This window comes from Apiospora hydei (assembly GCF_038363865.1).
Source record: "Apiospora hydei strain CBS 114990 chromosome Unknown utg000008l_segment0_segment0, whole genome shotgun sequence".
Classification (NCBI taxonomy): Eukaryota; Fungi; Ascomycota; class Sordariomycetes; order Amphisphaeriales; family Apiosporaceae; genus Apiospora; species Apiospora hydei.
Genome location: NW_027117367.1, coordinates 779,983 through 798,693, shown reverse-complemented (window position 1 = coordinate 798,693; position 18,711 = coordinate 779,983). Strand labels below are relative to the sequence as shown.

General features: G+C 55.1%; 7 protein-coding genes across 7 annotated transcripts; 2 read left to right on the top strand and 5 right to left on the bottom strand.

Moving 5' to 3' along the window:
• Nucleotides 1-1,029: 1,029 nt before the first annotated feature.
• PG997_010810 (uncharacterized protein) lies at nucleotides 1,030-1,449 on the bottom strand (the record flags this gene model as incomplete). Its single annotated transcript, XM_066815125.1, has 2 exons — nucleotides 1,030-1,087; nucleotides 1,199-1,449. 2 exons carry the CDS (start codon nucleotides 1,447-1,449, stop codon nucleotides 1,030-1,032), a joined length of 309 nt encoding a protein of 102 aa, XP_066664415.1.
• Nucleotides 1,450-2,204: 755 nt separating this feature from the next.
• On the bottom strand, nucleotides 2,205-3,055 carry PG997_010809 (uncharacterized protein; the record flags this gene model as incomplete). The annotated part of the gene is made up of 2 exons (XM_066815124.1): nucleotides 2,205-2,795; nucleotides 2,822-3,055. The coding sequence occupies 2 exons, from the start codon at nucleotides 3,053-3,055 to the stop codon at nucleotides 2,205-2,207; spliced, it is 825 nt and encodes a 274-aa protein (XP_066664414.1).
• A 559-nt stretch (nucleotides 3,056-3,614) lies between these two features.
• Nucleotides 3,615-5,551, bottom strand: PG997_010808 (uncharacterized protein; the record flags this gene model as incomplete). The annotated part of the gene is made up of 2 exons (XM_066815123.1): nucleotides 3,615-3,783; nucleotides 3,882-5,551. 2 exons carry the CDS (start codon nucleotides 5,549-5,551, stop codon nucleotides 3,615-3,617), a joined length of 1,839 nt encoding a protein of 612 aa, XP_066664413.1.
• Nucleotides 5,552-6,198: 647 nt separating this feature from the next.
• Nucleotides 6,199-6,911, bottom strand: PG997_010807 (uncharacterized protein; the record flags this gene model as incomplete). The annotated part of the gene is made up of 2 exons (XM_066815122.1): nucleotides 6,199-6,707; nucleotides 6,785-6,911. 2 exons carry the CDS (start codon nucleotides 6,909-6,911, stop codon nucleotides 6,199-6,201), a joined length of 636 nt encoding a protein of 211 aa, XP_066664412.1.
• Nucleotides 6,912-9,537: 2,626 nt separating this feature from the next.
• Nucleotides 9,538-11,741, top strand: PG997_010806 (uncharacterized protein; the record flags this gene model as incomplete). Its single annotated transcript, XM_066815121.1, has 5 exons — nucleotides 9,538-9,775; nucleotides 9,836-9,854; nucleotides 9,918-10,295; nucleotides 10,476-10,797; nucleotides 10,875-11,741. The coding sequence occupies 5 exons, from the start codon at nucleotides 9,538-9,540 to the stop codon at nucleotides 11,739-11,741; spliced, it is 1,824 nt and encodes a 607-aa protein (XP_066664411.1).
• Nucleotides 11,742-12,004: 263 nt separating this feature from the next.
• Nucleotides 12,005-13,734, bottom strand: PG997_010805 (uncharacterized protein; the record flags this gene model as incomplete). Its single annotated transcript, XM_066815120.1, has 7 exons — nucleotides 12,005-12,491; nucleotides 12,561-12,587; nucleotides 12,648-12,716; nucleotides 12,772-12,889; nucleotides 12,952-13,098; nucleotides 13,211-13,439; nucleotides 13,531-13,734. The coding sequence occupies 7 exons, from the start codon at nucleotides 13,732-13,734 to the stop codon at nucleotides 12,005-12,007; spliced, it is 1,281 nt and encodes a 426-aa protein (XP_066664410.1).
• A 3,305-nt stretch (nucleotides 13,735-17,039) lies between these two features.
• On the top strand, nucleotides 17,040-18,406 carry PG997_010804 (uncharacterized protein; the record flags this gene model as incomplete). Its single annotated transcript, XM_066815119.1, has 4 exons — nucleotides 17,040-17,184; nucleotides 17,210-17,264; nucleotides 17,354-18,083; nucleotides 18,152-18,406. The coding sequence occupies 4 exons, from the start codon at nucleotides 17,040-17,042 to the stop codon at nucleotides 18,404-18,406; spliced, it is 1,185 nt and encodes a 394-aa protein (XP_066664409.1).
• Between the last annotated feature and the right edge of the window lie 305 nt (nucleotides 18,407-18,711).

Sequence of the window (18,711 nt, the reverse complement as noted above, 5' to 3'; positions counted from 1 at the left end):
AAGGGTTGGTGGCTTTCAAGAGGAGCAACTGCGTCCCTTCACGGTATTTGTATCCTGCGCCGCATCAGGGGCGAAGGCGGCAGTGGCCGGTGTGCCCCCTGCCGGCCCCTTCCCCGCATCGGCGGGAGAATGCCGGACTACCATGTGCAAGTGCAAGACCTTACAAATCATATCCCCCGCCTATATGGTTTCTTTTCAGGACAATCGGGGGAAGATCTGTTTCCCAGCCTATCACAAAACCACGCAATACAACTCCGCCACTCCACTTGGCGGCATCTAGAAATTGCGGGGTGACATCGTTTCGGTGCACGTCCGACGGGCAATGTCCGACCGTAAGAAGAGTTGCTGAGCCTTCCATTCCTGCCCCTCACCTATACCTATACCTATACCTAGTACACTCTATCAAGAGGCTGGTAGACAGTCAGGGGGGATAGCAGGGGGCAGCGACAACGGACTGGCCTCGGCTCGTTGGAGATCTCCGGGGCCCACTCAGAGCCAAGAGATCTGGGCCGATTAGATCTGGGCCGATTGCGTATCACCGCGAGTGGGCTGCCGGTGCTCTCTGCGATTCAGTCGAGTGCAGTCAGTGGACCAATTCGAGACGCAGACGCGCTGCGTGGGCAGCTACTCACGAGTCATTGACGTAGCCAGTTCCGGGTTCTTGGTGCAGGCCGAGCATGTTGAGGCTGCTCCTCTGCATCGTCTGCTGGTGCGAAATCGTAATACCTTAATCAAATAGCGCAACGGGTAGATCCGAGCCCTTGTTTAGGACGCGTAGTCCTTGGCAATATGATCTACGCCGATTATATGATATCCATTTTTCTAGAGCTGATAGAAGGTGCACGGCGGCTCGGTGCTTACTCAGGAAGGGGAGCTAGATTCAAGAGGTGCGACAGCGTATCCTTGTCTAAAATCTTTGCAATACGTTGGCACAATCAATATTTCTCAGAGGGAACAACTCTGATCGTTTTGTCAGGATAAAGATCCGACTCCGAATACAAAGGGAATTCTTGCTTCCTCTGTCACCTGTCAATCCTCCTCCTTCAGATTGCGTGCCCGGGTGGATTCTGTATTCAAGCCGGGCTTCCTGCGGGCAGTGTCAGTGATGAGTCTCATCGGAAGGGACGTAGTAAGGACTGGGATGCGATAGAAAATCATGGCTGGAGTGCCCCTGCTTGAGAAGACTACTAGCACGTACCCATGTTCATTCCAGCTCTCATACCCGAAGAAGCTAATGAGCAGGGCAGGTCGGGCGAGGTTGAAGAGGGCTTTCCAACCCTCCACTATCCCGTCGAAACCACTTAGACTCCGGTTGAGCCATTTTACCAGGTAAGTGCAATGGTATGTTTCAGGAGGGCCGTCGGGTTGTGCCTTGACGAGGCTCCAGTACTCTCGGAACTTGAGGCGGGTTTTTCTGATCATGGATAGGGCATGCTGTGAACTCGACATAGCTTTACCCCGAGTATGGGAAGATTCCAAGGTAGAAAGTCCAACTCACCAAATTGGGGCTAATCTCCCACACATGGGGTTCTTGATCCGGACCTTAGATCCGTCGAGTCGCCGGGGAGTAAAGATCTCCCTGGTTTTGAGCACTGCCGCACACGTGAATTGGCGCGCCCTGATCTCACATAAATCCTCTCTGTGTGTTATTGGGGAAATATTGATGTTACCGGGGGTTCTTGGTATGGTTAAGGTGCTAGCCTTTGGCCAATTGGGCTGAGTGGAATAGGTGCAGGTGGGCTGGAGCCCCTGGAGTCGATGCTGCGTCCGAAAGTTGCTCATCTGTTCGTCAAGTTTCCTTTGCGCCGTAATGGTCCCGACCCAAGAGCCTTGACTTATGTTCCGACTGCGCTGTCGACCGCTTCTAGCTTTTCGGTCTATTGTGTATTGGATCGCTTGGCAGTCGCTAACTTCCATGTTATCTGACCCCTCTTGAACTTGACGACGTACCAAATGTCCAGGTATAGACATCGGTCAGGTCGCTCAACCGTCAGGGGAAATAAATGACCCGTGAGTCCCATCACTGGGTAGAATATTCGTTCACCTCTTCATCCTTGATCACGCTTACCAGACTATCTGATCAACGAGGATCGTCTATAACTCCAATAGGGGCTCTAATCGGCGCAAGGGAGGATTAGAAAAGTGGTACATGCTGGACACCCACGGCCAGAATGAGTATTTTATGTTTGCCCTGATATTGCGCTTCAATTTGGAAGACAGCTACGATAACCATCAGAGATGATGACTTTAACGCGGTAACAAGACTTTACATTGCGGAATGCGAAGCCCCTTTTTCTCTTATTCCGGCGGCGGAACCCCGAAATCCCCTTCAACATCTCCACCAACCGATCCTGCGCCCCCTCGTCTTCCGCCTTCGCCATGGGCGCCTTGACCCGACTATCCCTCCAGTACATGCCCGACCCCGCCTCCCTCACCTCAGCCCCCGTCCCCTCCGCCAGCAAGACATACGTAGCCACCGACTTCCCGATATCGTCCGTCGCGCCCGCCCCGCCCATCTTGGTCGGCACCCAGCCCGGGTCCATGCTGCTGCAGCCCACTCCCTTCAGGTGCCGAGCGAACCACTTCGCCAGCATGACGTTATGCAGCTTCGTATCGCCGTACCCAGCCCCCTCGATATCCCGCAGCGACGCGTCCCCGCCCATGTGCATGCTGCTACTCAAAAACACGTAGCGCCCCGGCGGCGGCTGGACCAGACACGTCAACACGTACGGCGCCAGCGTATTGACCGCGAACAGCTCATTCTTCCCCCTGCCGCCGCAGCCGCGCCCGGCCATCTTGTCATGATGCCCGCGTTATGCACGATAGCGTCCCAGGGCCCCCTCTCATTAAGCTGCGCCGCCAGCCGCTTCGTCTCCTCCAGCGACGACAGATCCGCAACCAGCACATCCTTGGCCTCGGGGCATCCACGGCGCGCGTCCTGGGCGCGGGACTCGTTACGCGCGTGCAGGGTGACGGCGTGGCCGCGCTTGGCGAGGGCCTGGGCCGAGAGCAGGCCGAGGCCGTCGGAGGAGCCGGTGATGAAGATCTTGGACATTGTTTTTTCTTTGTTTCTCCGTCTTGTGTGTGTGTGTGTGTGTAGGTGTATTTCTCTTGAAGAAATGTGAATATGAAATACAGTGAACTTCTCTTCTCACGGTTTGGGTTTATCTGATTCTTCAGTCCGGAGTTAACGGACATACTCTGCTCACACAGCACTACATATCACCAAACAACTATTACGTCATCAAAGTCGAGTCATTCAGGATCATGGAGGGGTAGGATCCCACAATTCTGGCAGTCGATGAACGCAGCACTTTGGATAATACGAATGGGAAATACCGGAAAGTCACCCAAGTCCATATCGACCTATTTCCGCAATGTTTGGGTGCTTGCATTCGCAAGTATCCGTTGACTTGCCCGGGTACTCCTGAGATAACATTGGGTAGCGAATTTCTCCCCACTCATCATCAATCGCAGATCGTGCCTCTCCTTGATCAGTCGAGAAACTGAAAATCGACCAGCGTCTGAAAGCAAAATGAACTCGCTATAACCGTACACACATGAACGCGCCCGAAGAGAAAACCTTTCTTCGGAAACCCCCTTTCTTTTCTTGCCTAATCCTCGGGATACTCCTCCTTGAGGTTACTGACAAAGACGCATGCTTCCGAGTCCCATCGCTTGAAGTATCGGCCCGCAATCTTCGTAATGAGATCACCCGTCGGCTCCTCCGTCAGTGGTAAAATGTTCTCCTGTGCCACGTATCGCGCATTCCGGTGCGTATCACTGTAGGTGTGGTGTCAGCAAAGAGGAACACTCTTACCCAGTCCAGGCAAATGTAAACGGAGAGATGGAGTGGAAAAGGGGAGCTAAGGTAAACGTACATAATATGATAAAACGGCTGATTGCGACCATCCTCAAGGTCATCGACGCGCATCTGCTGAATCCACGCCTCGGGCATCTTGCACGTCTCGTCCCAACCAGTAACAATTCCCTCGTACTGATACCGCTTGTGCTCGAAATACTGTCCCACGCGGTACTTGATGATATCTGAGCCGTCGTCTGCGGTGGGTCGTGTCTTCGGCGTACGAGGCTGGTCGTCAGCCACCCTAAATGCGGCAATCTCCTCACTCGGATCCATTGGGTGTGGCTCCTGGTTGCTGCTGCCCTCGTCGCCGCGAGGGAACAATGACGCGTACAATTTCTCCGCCAAGCCAATCTCCTGCGGAAAGTGCCGCAGAAGCCGCTCCAGCAGGGGCGCCGCGTACAGCCGGCTCTGCTCGAGCGCATTCTCGCGCGTGCGGACCTGCCCGTCGCCCAGTAGCACCGCGTTCCAGAGCCCGACGTAGGTAGCCGTCTCGTACGCGAGCGGCCCGCCGTCCTCGTGGAATGCGCTCTGCGCCGAGCGCAGAATGTTGCGGCCGGCGCGGCGCGTGGCCTCAGCAACCGACGTGGGACCCATAAGGGCCGCGACCTGGCCCGCGGGGAGGCGGCGATCCTGCAGGCCGCGGGCCAGGTGAATGGCGGCGACCTCGTAGGCGCTGTTGAAAGGGTCCAGGTAGATGCGTTGGCCCGTCGTGTGGGCGCTCCCAGAGCTGCGCAGGGGGATGTCGTCGGCGAGGTCGATATAGCCATCGTCGTCCGGCGAGTCCCAAGGCCCGTCGACGACTGCGTACACGTGACCCGGGTAGTTGGACGGTTGCGCGTTGATATTGTGGCGCTGCGCGACGGCGCAGTAGAGGGCCACGCTCTGCAGAGGCAGGCTGGTGTGGGGCGGCGCGAAGAGCGCCATTGACAGGAAGTTGTTCCGCAGGTCGTGGTAGGCCGTGCCGTCGGGGTTGCCGAGCATGTTTCTTTCCCGGAGAAAATGAGCGATCTTCAATGCTCGCTCCTTTTTATCATATACTTTCCATTCCAGGAGACCGCAGTACCCCGGTATATCGTCTGCTATTTTGTCGAGTTCTTCGTGGATGTCCTCGATGTCGCCCCATTTGCCGTTTAGCACGAACAAGTCATAAGCACCAAGCGCTTCTGTGAGCTTTATCTTCAAATCGTGCTTCGCCAACCGGGTCCAGATATCGATTGCGATCGTGCGGTGTATCAAATCCAGAATGGCGCTGGCATAGAATCGTCGGGCGAGAACATCATCGGCATCGTCGGGTGTTTCGTCCTGCCATCGAACGAGTAGATCCTTGACGTCGTACCCCAGGGCAGCGATCTCCTCCATCTTGCGGATACGACCCTGCTGCGACTGTAGCAGGTCATCGAATATGGCCTCCGCCTTTTTATCGGTGGCCTGTCGCGTTTCGAACAGCTGGCGCCATGGCTCCACGAGTGGGAAGTTCTTGACGAGGGTTGGTCGGTATCGTGGGGCACGCCCGTATCGCCAGCCGGACAGGCAGCGCTTACGCCATCGTAAAGACTCGCCGGCGATGCGATTGTGGCGCTCGTTTGTGAGCGAGAACGCGAGTGCCTCGGCCGGCGGAAGGTGGGACGCGATTGAGAGCAGGAGCTCGTCGGGTAGACGGTCGAGGGGATGTTCGGTTGTCGCCATAATTGTTCTGGTCGCCGGGCGCATGCTCTGGGTAGAGTTCAACTCGAAGAGCAACCAGTCCAGTAAGTATTCTTCAATAACAGAGGTCTAGATGAAACCGTTTGGGCGGGACGACCAGAATCTTTAGCTTTGAAATCAAGGGTTCAAGGTGACGATGTCGATTCCCCATTACCCGGCACTTTTTTGGCCCCAGTGAGCTAATGGGCTAGCGGGTCTGACGTCAATTAAAGACGGCAGATGGCAGCCGTTGAGCAATCGCGACAGTGGGGGGTTTTGGCGGGGTAGAGGGGCCTGATCTGACATGTAGAGATCAACCCATCGAAATGATGCACTGATAGAGGAATGCATGGAAGTCTCCGAGGTATGGATGAAACCCCTGATGGTAGTTTTTCAATTCCTCTCATTGTTTTGGGGGGTCAATATGTAACATTACTCGTTCCTCAAGCGAACAGTTCTCTCTCGACACCGGCAATGTGCCCTGGGATTCTCCCCGCTTCCTCCAGTACAGGTCCTCCTCCTCCTTACCAATGCCAACTCCCGTAAACATTCATTAAACCCATTATCATTAACAAAGTAGGTATGCATGCAATCGTGTAATTAGTAGGGCTCCTCGTGGCAGAGTTGTCTGAATCGCGGTCACTCATCGACTAGATCATCACCTGCGTGATGTCCACGGCCTGGCAGGTCGGGTTGTGCGGCGGCAGCGTGGTGGCCCAGCCGACGGCGTGGTAGTAGTAACTACCGACGTACTGCCAACAGACGAACCAGTTGTAGTAGGCCTTGGGCTGGTAGGGGTTATGCGGGCGGTTATCCGGCTCGAAGGTCGCGTCGTCCATGGAGCCAAAGACGAACATCTTGCCGTCCTTGTCGAAGCCGACTGACTGCTGGCTGTTGCCGGGGCCGAACATGGGCTGCGCTACATTGCTTGTGATCGAGTAGGTGAAGCTCATGGGCGAGGGCACAACGGCAGGGTCGCTGCCCGGCGCCAGCTGCAGATTCCACGACACGAAGCCCACCTCGGCCCCGTCGACGTCCTGGTTGCCTGTGTAGTTGAAGTAGAAGGACGCGTAGTTCACGTTGTCACCGCTGGGCTTGGGGCCGTTGGCGAAGCACAGGCCCTCAATGGCGGCGCCGGCGTGGCACGCACCAGCGTAACCTGCAGAATAAGCATGTTAGTTTCCGCGGGGAAGAGGTTCAGCGCTATTAGTGCACGGGATTATGTAGGTGGCGTACCATCAATGGTCTTGTCCTCTTTGCCGGTGATGTGCAAGAAGAACGGGCCGGTCTGGTTCTGGGGTTGCTGGGCCTGCACAGCTGAAGCTGCGAGAGCCAATAGGGACGCGGACAGCGAGAACTTCATGATGTAGATTGGCGATTGACTGGCGACGGATGTGGTGAAAGAACAATGCACAGTAAGTTGATGACAATTGGGTGTAACAGACACTGGAAACCAACGTAGTAGACAGTGATGCAGTGAAGCAAGACCTCGAAGTTGGTGATGATATGAGAGAGGATGCTGGTTGGGTCTTATATGGTGGTTGTTGATCTTGCCATCAGAGACGGAAAATACGAGATCTCACTCGCTGATCAGTCGTTGTCCAGCCATCACTTGCTCCTTCCCGGCAAAAGGGCACCGCGCCGCAACCCGGCCGTACCCAAGTGGGCTGCGATTTCCATCCACTGGTTTAGCGTTTAGGTTAGTCCTACGAATAGATGGGTCCTGTCAGGCACTGCCCAAATCAACAAATTGGGAGAATGCCTCCCTGTTCTTTCCCATCGAATCGAAATCCGACACCTGACTTTCCCATATTGCGTCGCGGACTGATTTTGCTGACAGAGACACCGCCAGCAGACATCTCGTATCTGCGATGTGACATCGTAACGCCTGCTATATCATCATTTTCCACGACGCGTCTCACTACTTGTCGTATATTGAAGACTATGCTTGCGTGTGTGGATGGTAAGCAAAGGATGCGCTAGATTCAGGTCAAAGTCATCAAGCGAGACCGAGCCGCTTGATCGCCATTTTTAGCAAAATGGCCAGGGCTAAAAGCTGTCACTTAACCCAGCTGTTGGCAAGAGCCCTTCGCAGAGCATTGAAGGTTGAAACCCGTCTCGAGCCGTCTGCTCCTGCCATCGGCAGGTCTAGTTAAGCTCATTCCCGCTTGGGGCTGTCGCAAGGAACGTCCCTGCTGTTCTCGTCCCAAGTAATCGATGCCAAATTGTAGGCTTGTAGCTGTTTCCCCAAGTCCCGCTTCTTACAAGGCCGACTTGCATGGCTACCAGACCCAAAGCCCATGAGTAAAAACCCACGGGTATTATCACGAGGACTTGAGAAACAAAACAATACCTACCTACTGCACCATCCAGCCGCACTCTTGGTAAGCTTCTCGGAACTCGTAATCTGGGCCCTAGAGATTCTGAGTGACCCCATCATGCCGATTGCCGATCACCACTCCCACCCTAGAGGTGGCGGGGTAGGGCCCTGGGAAGCTGCGGCCTGCCAAAATGCCATCTTCCAATGGTCGGTTGCCTCTGCACAATTTCCCCTTACAGCACTGGTTCACTGAAGTAAGGGGCGTCCGAGTTTTGGTCCTTCTACAGCAACCGCTGTTGGAACACTAATCCGTGCGGTTAGTCAGCCACGGCTTGGGCGAACCTGCTGAACGGCGGTCTCTGATCGAGCGCCAACCCATCGCACAGAGACACTGGAGCCGGCCATTGCCAAAGGGCAGACCTTCTACGGGCGGGATACTGAAAATGGTCACCTCGCATTGCATACTTGAGCTGCACGATCCGGCACATTTATCGTGGAGGAAAATTGGCAGGTCGTACCAGACTGTTGCACTTGCCTGGCCTAATACCCGACCAGCCGACCGCTTCCAGGCTGTTGACCAACCAAGGATGGGTCACATCACGCTGTTCCAGTGGTTGTGCATTGTGCAGGACACTCCGCAATTATTTTCGCTATCTTATCGCCGATTTCTTTGTTTTTCTCGCTCGATTGGGAAATATGGTGCTTTGAATCGAGTATCGCCGACGCTGCATATATTCCCTGATCTCAAGCGATATAACGAGGGACCTTGCCAGGTTTCCACCAAAGGCCCCTCCTCTCCTACAAGCAAATCACCACCCTAACGGGCAATTCACAGCGAGACCACGAGTGAGCTAGTGAGTCGGCATCACAGTCATTGGATGTTGGGAGTGTGAAGCAGCCGACGCCAATGCAGGGGACGCTGTTATTTCGTCATGGATATGCAAGTTGTGGGGAGGCAATGCCAGTTGCCTCGGCTTGGGAACAGCGAAAATTCTTGGGCAGCATCAACACCATTCTGGGATCCCCTATAGCGAACCCCATCCAGGTAACATGACTCGTGTTGATGGGTTATAGGGCTACCTGCACGACCATGCTCGACAGATGCAATGCATGTTTCAGTCGACACCGAGACCTACCCACCAGTAACCGGGCCCATGATGGCCATACAGAACTGAGCTACTTCGGCAAAGGCATTTGCCATTGCTTATGCCACGACAGAGACATATATGCAACCGGAACCGGGTCCAGTCGTTGGAGTTGCCTGCCAGGGGTCGCACAACGTGTGATCTGATCTTCGGGGTGCAGTCACCCACCCGCACACAGCCAATGCCTTCTCGTGCATAGGGTTATCAACAAGTGGCGTCATGTACGCGTTGTTTGGTGACCTGCGGATGTCGTATCCCGTATAACAGATACTCGATGCGGGGACGTGCGGCCATATGCGGCCGTTGCTATAGCCATGCTTACTTTGTACCCATTCAGTGGTTTTGAATAATAGGAAGGCGACTCCTGCTCACTGATCCGTCCTGGGTCTTCGTTGTGTCTGCTCAAGTATCAGTTCGTAAAAATCGAGCTAGGCCACCTCATCAGTATATCATAAATACACGTTTTTCTTCATATGACTACTTCCATATATCATCTCACCTCCCTCTCCTTCCTATAGCCAGATATGGGTTCTCGAGAAACTACTAATGGTGCCAATCGTACCAATGGCCATGATACTTATCAGTGCAGCGATATACCAATCCATGCCAACCGGCATCTCAAAGTTATATGTATAGGCGCCGGGGCTTCGGGGCTATACCTTGCCTATAAGCTGAGAAAGGATTTCACCGACTTCACTCTGGACATCTTTGAGAAGAACCCGGATATTGGGGGTACCTGGTTCGAGAATCGTTACCCGGGATGTAAGTAGTCATCAGGATGCTCATATCAAAAGTACTGAGACTAACGCGAAGGTGGTCCAGGTGCCTGTGATGCTCCGGCGTGAGTCTATTCTAATCATATAGAATTGATATATCATATTCGTCTAACAAAGCATCTCTCCAGACACAACTATACCTACTCCTTCGAACCCAAGTGGGACTGGTCTTCCAACTACGCCGGCTCGCCCGAGATCTTCCGGTACTTCTCCGACTTCGCGGACAAGTACGACCTGCGCCAGTACATCTCCTTCGGCCATGAGGTCGTGGGTGCCCAATGGGACGGGGACGCCAACGAGTGGATCGTGGATGTCCGGGAGGGCGGCGGCGGCAACACGACCCGTCGCCGCGCCGACTTCCTCATCAACGCGTCGGGGGTCTTGAACAAGTGGAAGTGGCCCGATATCGCCGAGTTTGATTCGTTCAAGGGGCCGAAGATCCACAGTGCGGCTTGGGATGAGAGTGTTGAACTTAAGGGGAAAAGAGTCGGACTAATTGGCAATGGGTTCGTGTCTAATTTCTGGGTGTCTACCTTTTTTGTCGACTGTCGCTCGCTGACCACCCTTTTTACAGTTCATCTGCAATCCAGATACTCCCTCAGATACAAGCGTGAGCCCACCCCAAATCTAATAAGATTAAGTGACCTACGTCTGTTTCACCTGCTTACTTGGCACCCCATGAACAGAGCTGCGGACCATGTCACGACTTTCATCCGTCAACCCACCTACGTCGTCCCGCAACAGGGAATGGGCCACCACAAGTACACCCCGGAAGAACAGCAAGAATTACGCGACGACCCGGAGGTCCATCTCAAACTCCGCAAGGAGACCGAGCGCGCCATCACGGCCGTCTTCCCCGTCTTCGTCCGGGGCTCCATCGCCCAGACCAAGATCACGGACGCCATGAGGGAAGCCATGAAGGAGAAGCTCACGACCGGCTCGGACGATCTCGACCTCGAGCTCAGGAAGTTGATCCCGGACTTCCCGTTCGGGTGCAGGAGGCTGACGGTGAGCTTTTCATGTCCCACACTAACTAACTGCGCCTATGGATCATGTTGACCTAACTTCGTCCATTTCAAAAACAGCCCGGAGTCGGCTACTTGGAAAGCCTGTCGAAACCCAACGTGACGGTGGCCCGGGGCGGCGGAGTCACACGCATGACCCCCGAGGGCTGCGTGACCGCGGACGGGAAGGAGTGGCCCCTCGACGTCCTCATCTGCGCCACGGGCTTCGACACGTCCTTCCAGCCCCGCTTCCCCCTGCTCGGCAGGGGCGGGCGCTCCATGGCCGAAGACTGGTCCGAGGCCGCGCTCACCGAGCCGAAGACCACGACAACCAACGGCAACGGGTCAACAACAACGACGCCGTCGGAAGAAGGCGGCCGCGGCCCCGAGACCTACCTGAGCGTCGCCGCGCACGGATACCCCAACTACTTCATGTTCCTGGGCCCCAACTGCCCGATCGGCAACGGGCCCATCATCATCCTGATCGAGCTGGAGGGCGAATACATGGCCCACTTCCTGAACCGGTGGCAAAAGCAAGGCCCCGGCCTGGCGTCGTTCGAGCCCAAGCGCGAAGCCGTCGCCGACTTCATGCAGCACAAGGACGCCTTCATGGACTCGCGCGCCGTCTGGTCCGAGTGCGAGTCCTGGTACCGCAGCCGCGCGACGGGGCGCGTGACCGCGCTCTGGCCCGGGTCGGTGCCGCACTACATGGAGGCGCTGTCGGAGCCGCGGTACGACGACTACGAGGTGAGCTACCGCACGGGCGCGAACCGGTTCGCGTACCTGGGCAACGGGTTCTCGCAGACAGAGCTCGATCCCGAGGCGGATACGGCGTTTTATATTCGGAATAACGACAAGGAGGGGAGCGGGATCTTCAGGCCGATGCAGTGTTCGCGGAATGCGAAGGATGCTGGGCCGATGCTGGAGTCGACTTGGGGTGTACCTTGATCCTGTTTGAAGAGGAGAAGGTGGATATAGTGGTGCTGTGTTTCCTTAGTTTTGATGTCGCTGTATTCAGTCGAGTGAGTTCACCACCGTGACTAAATGCATAGGTACCAATCTTTTCAAGGTTCTTCTGGTAGTTCAGAAACAGAGTATTGGTAATTATATACATGTCAAAACATGATTTGTACACCAAAATCCCCAACCTCGCTTGTCCTAAACTCTCGAATCCAACCATATACATTCGGGTCCTTCCCTAGTGTGGCCCCTCAAGACTCCTGTATCACAACCTCCGTCCGCTTCGTAATAGCACCAGCCGGCGGCGGCGGCAAAATGCACTCCTCGGAACTATCCCCGCCGCCCAGCGTCGTCGACGCATCGTGGCTCGTGATGCGCGCATTGTACCCCATCCCCATCCCCAACCCCATTCCCAGCACATTGGTATCAGAAGACTTGTTATTATTATGCCGGCCGCCCAAACTGTCCATCATATTGAGAGCGTAGAGGCCGTCCGTAGGGTTGCTGTGCCGCCGATACCCGACGCTCCGCAGGGTCCCGCTCCTCGTGATGCCGCCGGTGCTGCTGCTGCCGAGGCCCAGCGCGCCGCTGCCGCTCTTGCGGCCGCCGGGGCCGTAGCGCGAGCCGTACGTGTAGCCGTGCGAGCGCATGTGGCGCGAGGTGGTCTCGAGGAGGCTCTTGAAGAGGGGGCGGAGGGTCGGGAGAGAGGCGGCGAGGATGCCGGCGTGGAGTTCGGCGCTAAATGGGGGCGGGAACAATGGGAGTTAGTTATATGCACCCCAGGAACCGTGAGATAATGTCACTTACGTATTCCATAGGAAAAAGGCGTTTGACCTATCAAATATGGCTGAGTTAGCAACGAGCAAATAGCTATTATTCGGGGTTGAACCTCACCAGGTGAAGTCCGCGTTCTCGAAGATGTGGGCGCCCAGATATACCCGGACGATGGCGGCGATGCACGCACTGGTTCTCGTGTAAGATATTCACACTCGGAATGAGGCCGATCGAGCATACTCACAAGATACCGAGGCTCAGTGCAACTATCAGCGTTGCCTTGGTCCGATTGTTGACCTGAAGCTTGAGGATCATGGGGATGGGGAGCAACACAAAAACGACATCCGTCGTGATGTTCACCGCTGTCATGGGTTAGCATGGTACTCCGAGGCCTTGGTAGCTCTGAGATAAACCATGTACTCACCACCGTTGAATATTCCGATGTTGGTGAAAGTGGCTTGGTCAAAACACTTCGCCGTCGGCGGCCGTACCAGCGCAAACGTGGCGTCCGGGGGGACGCACTGGAGTATCAAGGTGCAAACGCAGGATATGGTGAACAGCGCGATGAAGACTAGTGTCGACGATGAGTTAGCTAACCAAAAAAACTGTGAGGTATTGCTCAACACCACCATTATAGAGTCGGGCCTCGGCCGGGGAGCTTCCAGAGGATGTGGCGGACCTACCCTGCGTAAATATGACGACCCGGCGATACCATTTATTCTGGATGAGGCGCAGCAAGAAGAACCCGATGGAGATCTTGACCAAACTGATACCGACCACCAAGAGGATCCCGTGGACGTACTGCCACCGGAGAAAGGCCGGAAACAGGGTCATTTCGAGGTCCGAGAAGTGCCTGCCGGCGCCCGTCTCGCACTCGCCGACGAAGCAGACCATGGAGCCTATGGCAGCTATCTATTTTCATCACCATCCGAGACCAGTCAGCAGCCGGTACCGACTATGACTCGACGGGGGAGGACTCGGGACCCCATGCCCGAGAACTTACCAGAGCCGCAATCATCACCACGTCGTCGACGCCGAGGGTCTTGATCATGAATTGCCGGACCCATATCCGCAGCCCGACTATGACAAAAGAGAGCCCCATCATCAGGCCCGAGACCGAGAGGATTATGTCGGTATTGGAGTCGCCGGCCGTTGGGGAGGGTCCCGGAGGGAGTGGCGGTGGGGCCTGTCTTGTGTTGATCTTCATCGTGACGGGGTCTCCTCTGGACCCTCGATAACTAGTGGGCAGCAGTCGTGTTCAGTATCCAGATCGAAGGCTGGCGTCCAATTTAAGTCAGATAGATTCCAGCATTTGCAGAACGAGAGAGCGTGCGTATAAGTACAAGGAGTGTAAGTAGTCGAGCCCACGGTAGAAGAAGTCGTTACAGACGACGGGATATGTGACTCTTCTTCGACCAGCGATGATTAGAAACTTTTTCCAGGACAACCCATGTCGACCAATCCGCGACTTTTGTGATGTTTGTTCTTCCTGCAGCTCGCCTCTTCTCCTTTCTTGGTATATTCCCTTTTCCGGGTCGGCTTCGTCGCAAGTCAGGGATGGATCAAACCCTTCGCTTGGTAGATGGTGAGCTCGTCAGGGGTATAGCGAAGGCGGGGTTCGTGACAGGAGAATGTAGTTGAAAGGATGTCTGGGTCAAACGAGTCTACGAGGAAGGACCCCGGGCAGGGATGCCCTAATAGCACACCCTGTTAAGGTGCTTTGATCTCACCCGGGAGAAAGGGGGAGAGGCAGTACCCTGAGATGCCACCGGAAATGGATAGGAGCACATCTTTACTGGGTGGTGGGCAATCTACAGAACAAATTGCTCGTTGGAACGTCGAGCGGACTTGCAGGTCGAAGTGGCATGTGGGAGACAGGTCAACCGCATCTGCCGAGACTTGAAGAAGTGCACCCCGACGGGCGATATACCGATTGGTCGGCACATGATTTACCGCCAAGGAGAGCAATATAGGCGCATTCTTCCACTGGCAGCAGTAGCGGTTTACTAATCCGATAGCGAGATTTTCACTGGACAGCTCTGCGCACCAGCCGTGATCGATACCAGGCTCGTTTCTCTTGTCCGTCCTAGGCGGCTAAGGGATCGAAACTACATGAAGGGTGATGTCCATGATTGGGTTCTGGATTGGGGAAAAGTCTAGGTTGGTTTCCGTGCTTGGCGCCGACCGCGCCTGTTCTTGGAGCAGACATGCATGGTTTGACGTTTCGTGATATCTTGCCATGAGATCGAACGATACAACATGGCATCTCAAAGATGGAGAAGAAAACGGTGATTACCCAAGAGATGCACGATACTTTTGCGACCACAGGGATCGGGTATTGGCCTGCCCAGTGACCAGCGTCTTTCTGAGGCTTGCATATGCTGGAAGCCGACCGTCGCACAAAATGCGGAGTGAGCATGCAGTCATGCCACCCACTTCCTCACATTCCGTATCAGAGCCGCTTGAATCGTCGTAGGACTTGAGGAGCAGCGCTAATGAGGTGTGCTGAGAGCCTCATAGCCTGAAAAGGGGGTAAAGTATGGCAGTATTCATTACCAAGCCTTGAGGGTACGTTAGTACGCAGGCATTTCATCGTCGTCATCATTGAGTATTTATCCAATTCATGGAGAACTCAGCTGCTGCAGAAATCAGAGATGATGATTGGATTCGGAATGGCAGCCTCTGATTGGGTTTACGGTGGACATCGTTGAGTAGTAGCGAGCTGCTGCAAGTCGAAATAAGCCTGATGGTTCACTTAAGGCTAAATGGGACTCCCACCCATAGGAACAGGTCATGGGCCAGCCACACGATAACACCAATTTGCTTCGGCATATTAGATACGACGTCGCTGCATTCGTCACTTGCCATCCATCACGCGCCACTCTTTCTACATTTCTAGATTTCTGGTCGTTGGTTTAGTGAGTTCCAAATTTCTGCTATTATAGCCCCTTTTATGCATTGGCGGCTTCCGGCATGAGCGCAACGTCTCGGTTAGGAGCCGACCCCGGCGACGGCTCAGTTCCGCAAGCGCCGTTAATCCTAGGTTAACAGGCGACGGAATGTTTCATTTCACCGGGAACTTGCATAGTACCTATACTGGGGCTTTCGCGAATGCAAGCGAGCTTATCTTTGTAAGTTGCCAAGTCGATCTGCCGATTCCGCTCGATCGCCATCCAGCGCTGGTAGCGAATCGGGATGTCTGGATTTGTGTTCCGATCGTATGAGATGACTTATCTCACGAGATTATCGTCACGGTTCAACACCCCATACAACAAGGAGGTTCAAACCGGCTTCGATGCATTTGGTGCCGGCGCATCGCTCATCATATTGATGATCTAAGGCATATGCTACGCGAGTACGATGAGATCCGATGTTAGATAATCACATCTGACGGAACGTGCTCTTCGCGCGTTCAGATTCTGGCGATCTGCAACGTGATGGAAAGCACCCGATTTTTCCCGCCAAGCCACAGCTGTGACAGGGCTCGCCACGGTTTAATTAGATGCGACACAACTACGAGCCCTGTCTAGGAGAAAGATCGGCAGGAAGACCGGTAAGCAAGGAAGCCATCCGGCCTAATCTGCTCCTGATATAAGGTGAACACATCTCGGTGTACCTCGCATGAGCCGATAGCCGGGAAGTCCCTTCACGAAGATGCGCTAATGCATGCAGAGCCTGTGCAGATATGGGCAGGGATATCTCATTCCTTCCCACGGCTGCGCATCAACAATATATTTTACTCACCGATGTGGTCGAGCCATCTGTCCCAAGGGATGTGGCTTGCATGGCGCCCTCGCATTTGCATTGCTCCAGAGCCTGCTTGAATCTTTCATCAAGCAATCAGAAACCACGTGGGCTGACTCTGGATAGGCTTGGAACCGGGCCTAAGTAAGAGCACACATATATTTCCGGTGAGTGGAACATTGACCACGTTGCCGTACTTGATTACATGAACAAACGTGGAGGTCTTATGGTAATGATGAGATCCCGGGGTGAAGGTGATATCTGATGTAACTAAAGCCAGCATATCGTGTCTCCTGAAGAAGCGCGTGCTGATCTCATGGTAAGATGCCTTTACCTTTTTGTAATATCTCGTTTCGCCGGCTACGCGGTGTATAACCCAGCGATAGGGAGAGATGCAGAAATCATGAGATCCAGGCGACTCTCTCTATCTTCTCCTTCACTGCTATCTGAGATCCGAGATGACCTGTCATTTGGCAACACCCGCTCGCGTACTTAACCCAGAATAGATGGTGGGCCCCAGATGTCTGTAGATAGACGCAGGATTTATATATCGGTTCTGTATCCTCCCGTAATGTGGCGTTATGTTCGTTCGTCGTATGTAGCCCAGGCCAAACACTCATTGGTCTCTCCCATGTGCCGGTCGTCTATTTGAATTGACAGCTCGCCGTTGACAGCATATTCACCGGTGACGTCCTCGCTGCTGCTACTTCTGTTCCTGTTCCTGTTCTTTTTCCTGCTGTTGTTACATTGAAGCTACTGTTTGAAACCATGCACCTCCTGCGTCTGGCCCTGAGTGCCACTACACTGCTGTCGTTGGCGGCAGGAAAGCACTGCTATGTTCCCGAACCCACGGACGGAACGGACCTGCTGGCGGAGCAAAGCCTCTCCAAGCTCCGCGAATCTGTCGCGGATGGTTCATTGCAAAAAGAAGCTCGCAGAGCATGATGTGGCCCAGGCATGCACATTAGAGAATGCTGCCGTCCGAAGGGAATAGTAGGTGTCCACATGGCTCCTTTCCTTGAGCCCCTTTTCCATCAACGCCTCTCCTCGGTAACCCATCCGGCTAACATCTATCAACTTAGCTCCACCCTGACCAGCAACGAGAAGCTCGCCTACACCGCCGCCATCAAGTGCCTGATGGCCAAACCGCCCCGGACCCCGCCGGACCTAGCCCCGGGCGTGCGCTCGCGATACGACGACTTCGTCGCCACGCATATCAACGCGACCAACACGATCCACTTCACCGGCAACTTCCTCAGCTGGCACCGGTACTACATCTGGGCCTTCGAGGCCGCGCTGCGGGATGAGTGCGGCTACGCCGACTACTTACCCTACTGGAACTGGGGCAAGTCGGCGCAGGACCCGGAGCGGTCCCCGTACATGGACGGCAGCGCGACGTCGCAGGGCGGCAACGGCGCGTACGCGCCGCACGCGTGCACGCCCGCGCTCATCAGCGGGCAGGGCTGCGTCCCGGCCGGGAACGGGGGCGGGTGCGTCGAGACGGGGCCCTACGCGGGCATGGTCGCGAACCTGTCGGCGACGGGCCCGACGTTCCCGGGGATCCGGACGGGGCTGCCGCCGTTGGGGTACCAGCCGCGGTGCGTGCGGCGGGACATCTCGGCCTGGGTGTCGCGGCAGTGGTCCACCGACGCGCAGTCGGTCGACCTGCTCACCAACCCGGCGTATCAGACGGACATCCGCGCCTTTCAGGACCGGTTGCAGGGCGGAAATGTCTCGGATATCTTCACATCTACGTTCTTCGGCGTCCACAGCGCCGGCCATTTTACCTGGGGCGGAGACCCCGGTGGTGATGTGAGACCCAGAAGTTCCCCTTCCGATGTATATCCCCTTTATATAAGCTGACAGTCCGTCCTTTGCAGGTTGCCGGCTCCCCTATGGACCCGATGTTTTGGCTGCACCATAGCCAGATCGATAGAACGTGGTGGATCTGGCAGAACCAGAAGCCGCTCGAGCGCATCTTCCAGATCGCCGGTACGCGGACCATTCTGAACTCTCCGGCTAGCTCCGAGGCCAGCATCGAGGATCTGCTGGACCTGCACTATACGGCGCCGGCTAGCGCCGTCAAGAACCACCTTAGCTCTATGGGTGGTCCGTATTGTTACATTTACGCCTAGATACATTTGCAGCGAAAGAGCTGGAAGGTTCAGATGTAACGTTTCATTCTAGTCATAGTGCTTCAATCCTGGGTAGCCTGACTCCTCGTCTCATGGTCGTACGTTGCGAGGCATATCTACAGACGCAGTGACTCGAGGCTCGATTCCGCCTTACCCAGGGTCTCTGGACATTGGGGTAGTTTCTTTTCAAACCAGGTGACTCACCGTAACGAGGCATAATATCAGCATCAATGACCAACTAGCGCTCTGCATTGTTATTGCCTGACTGCTACCGTAACGCGGCTCAGTAATTCCAACTCCACCAG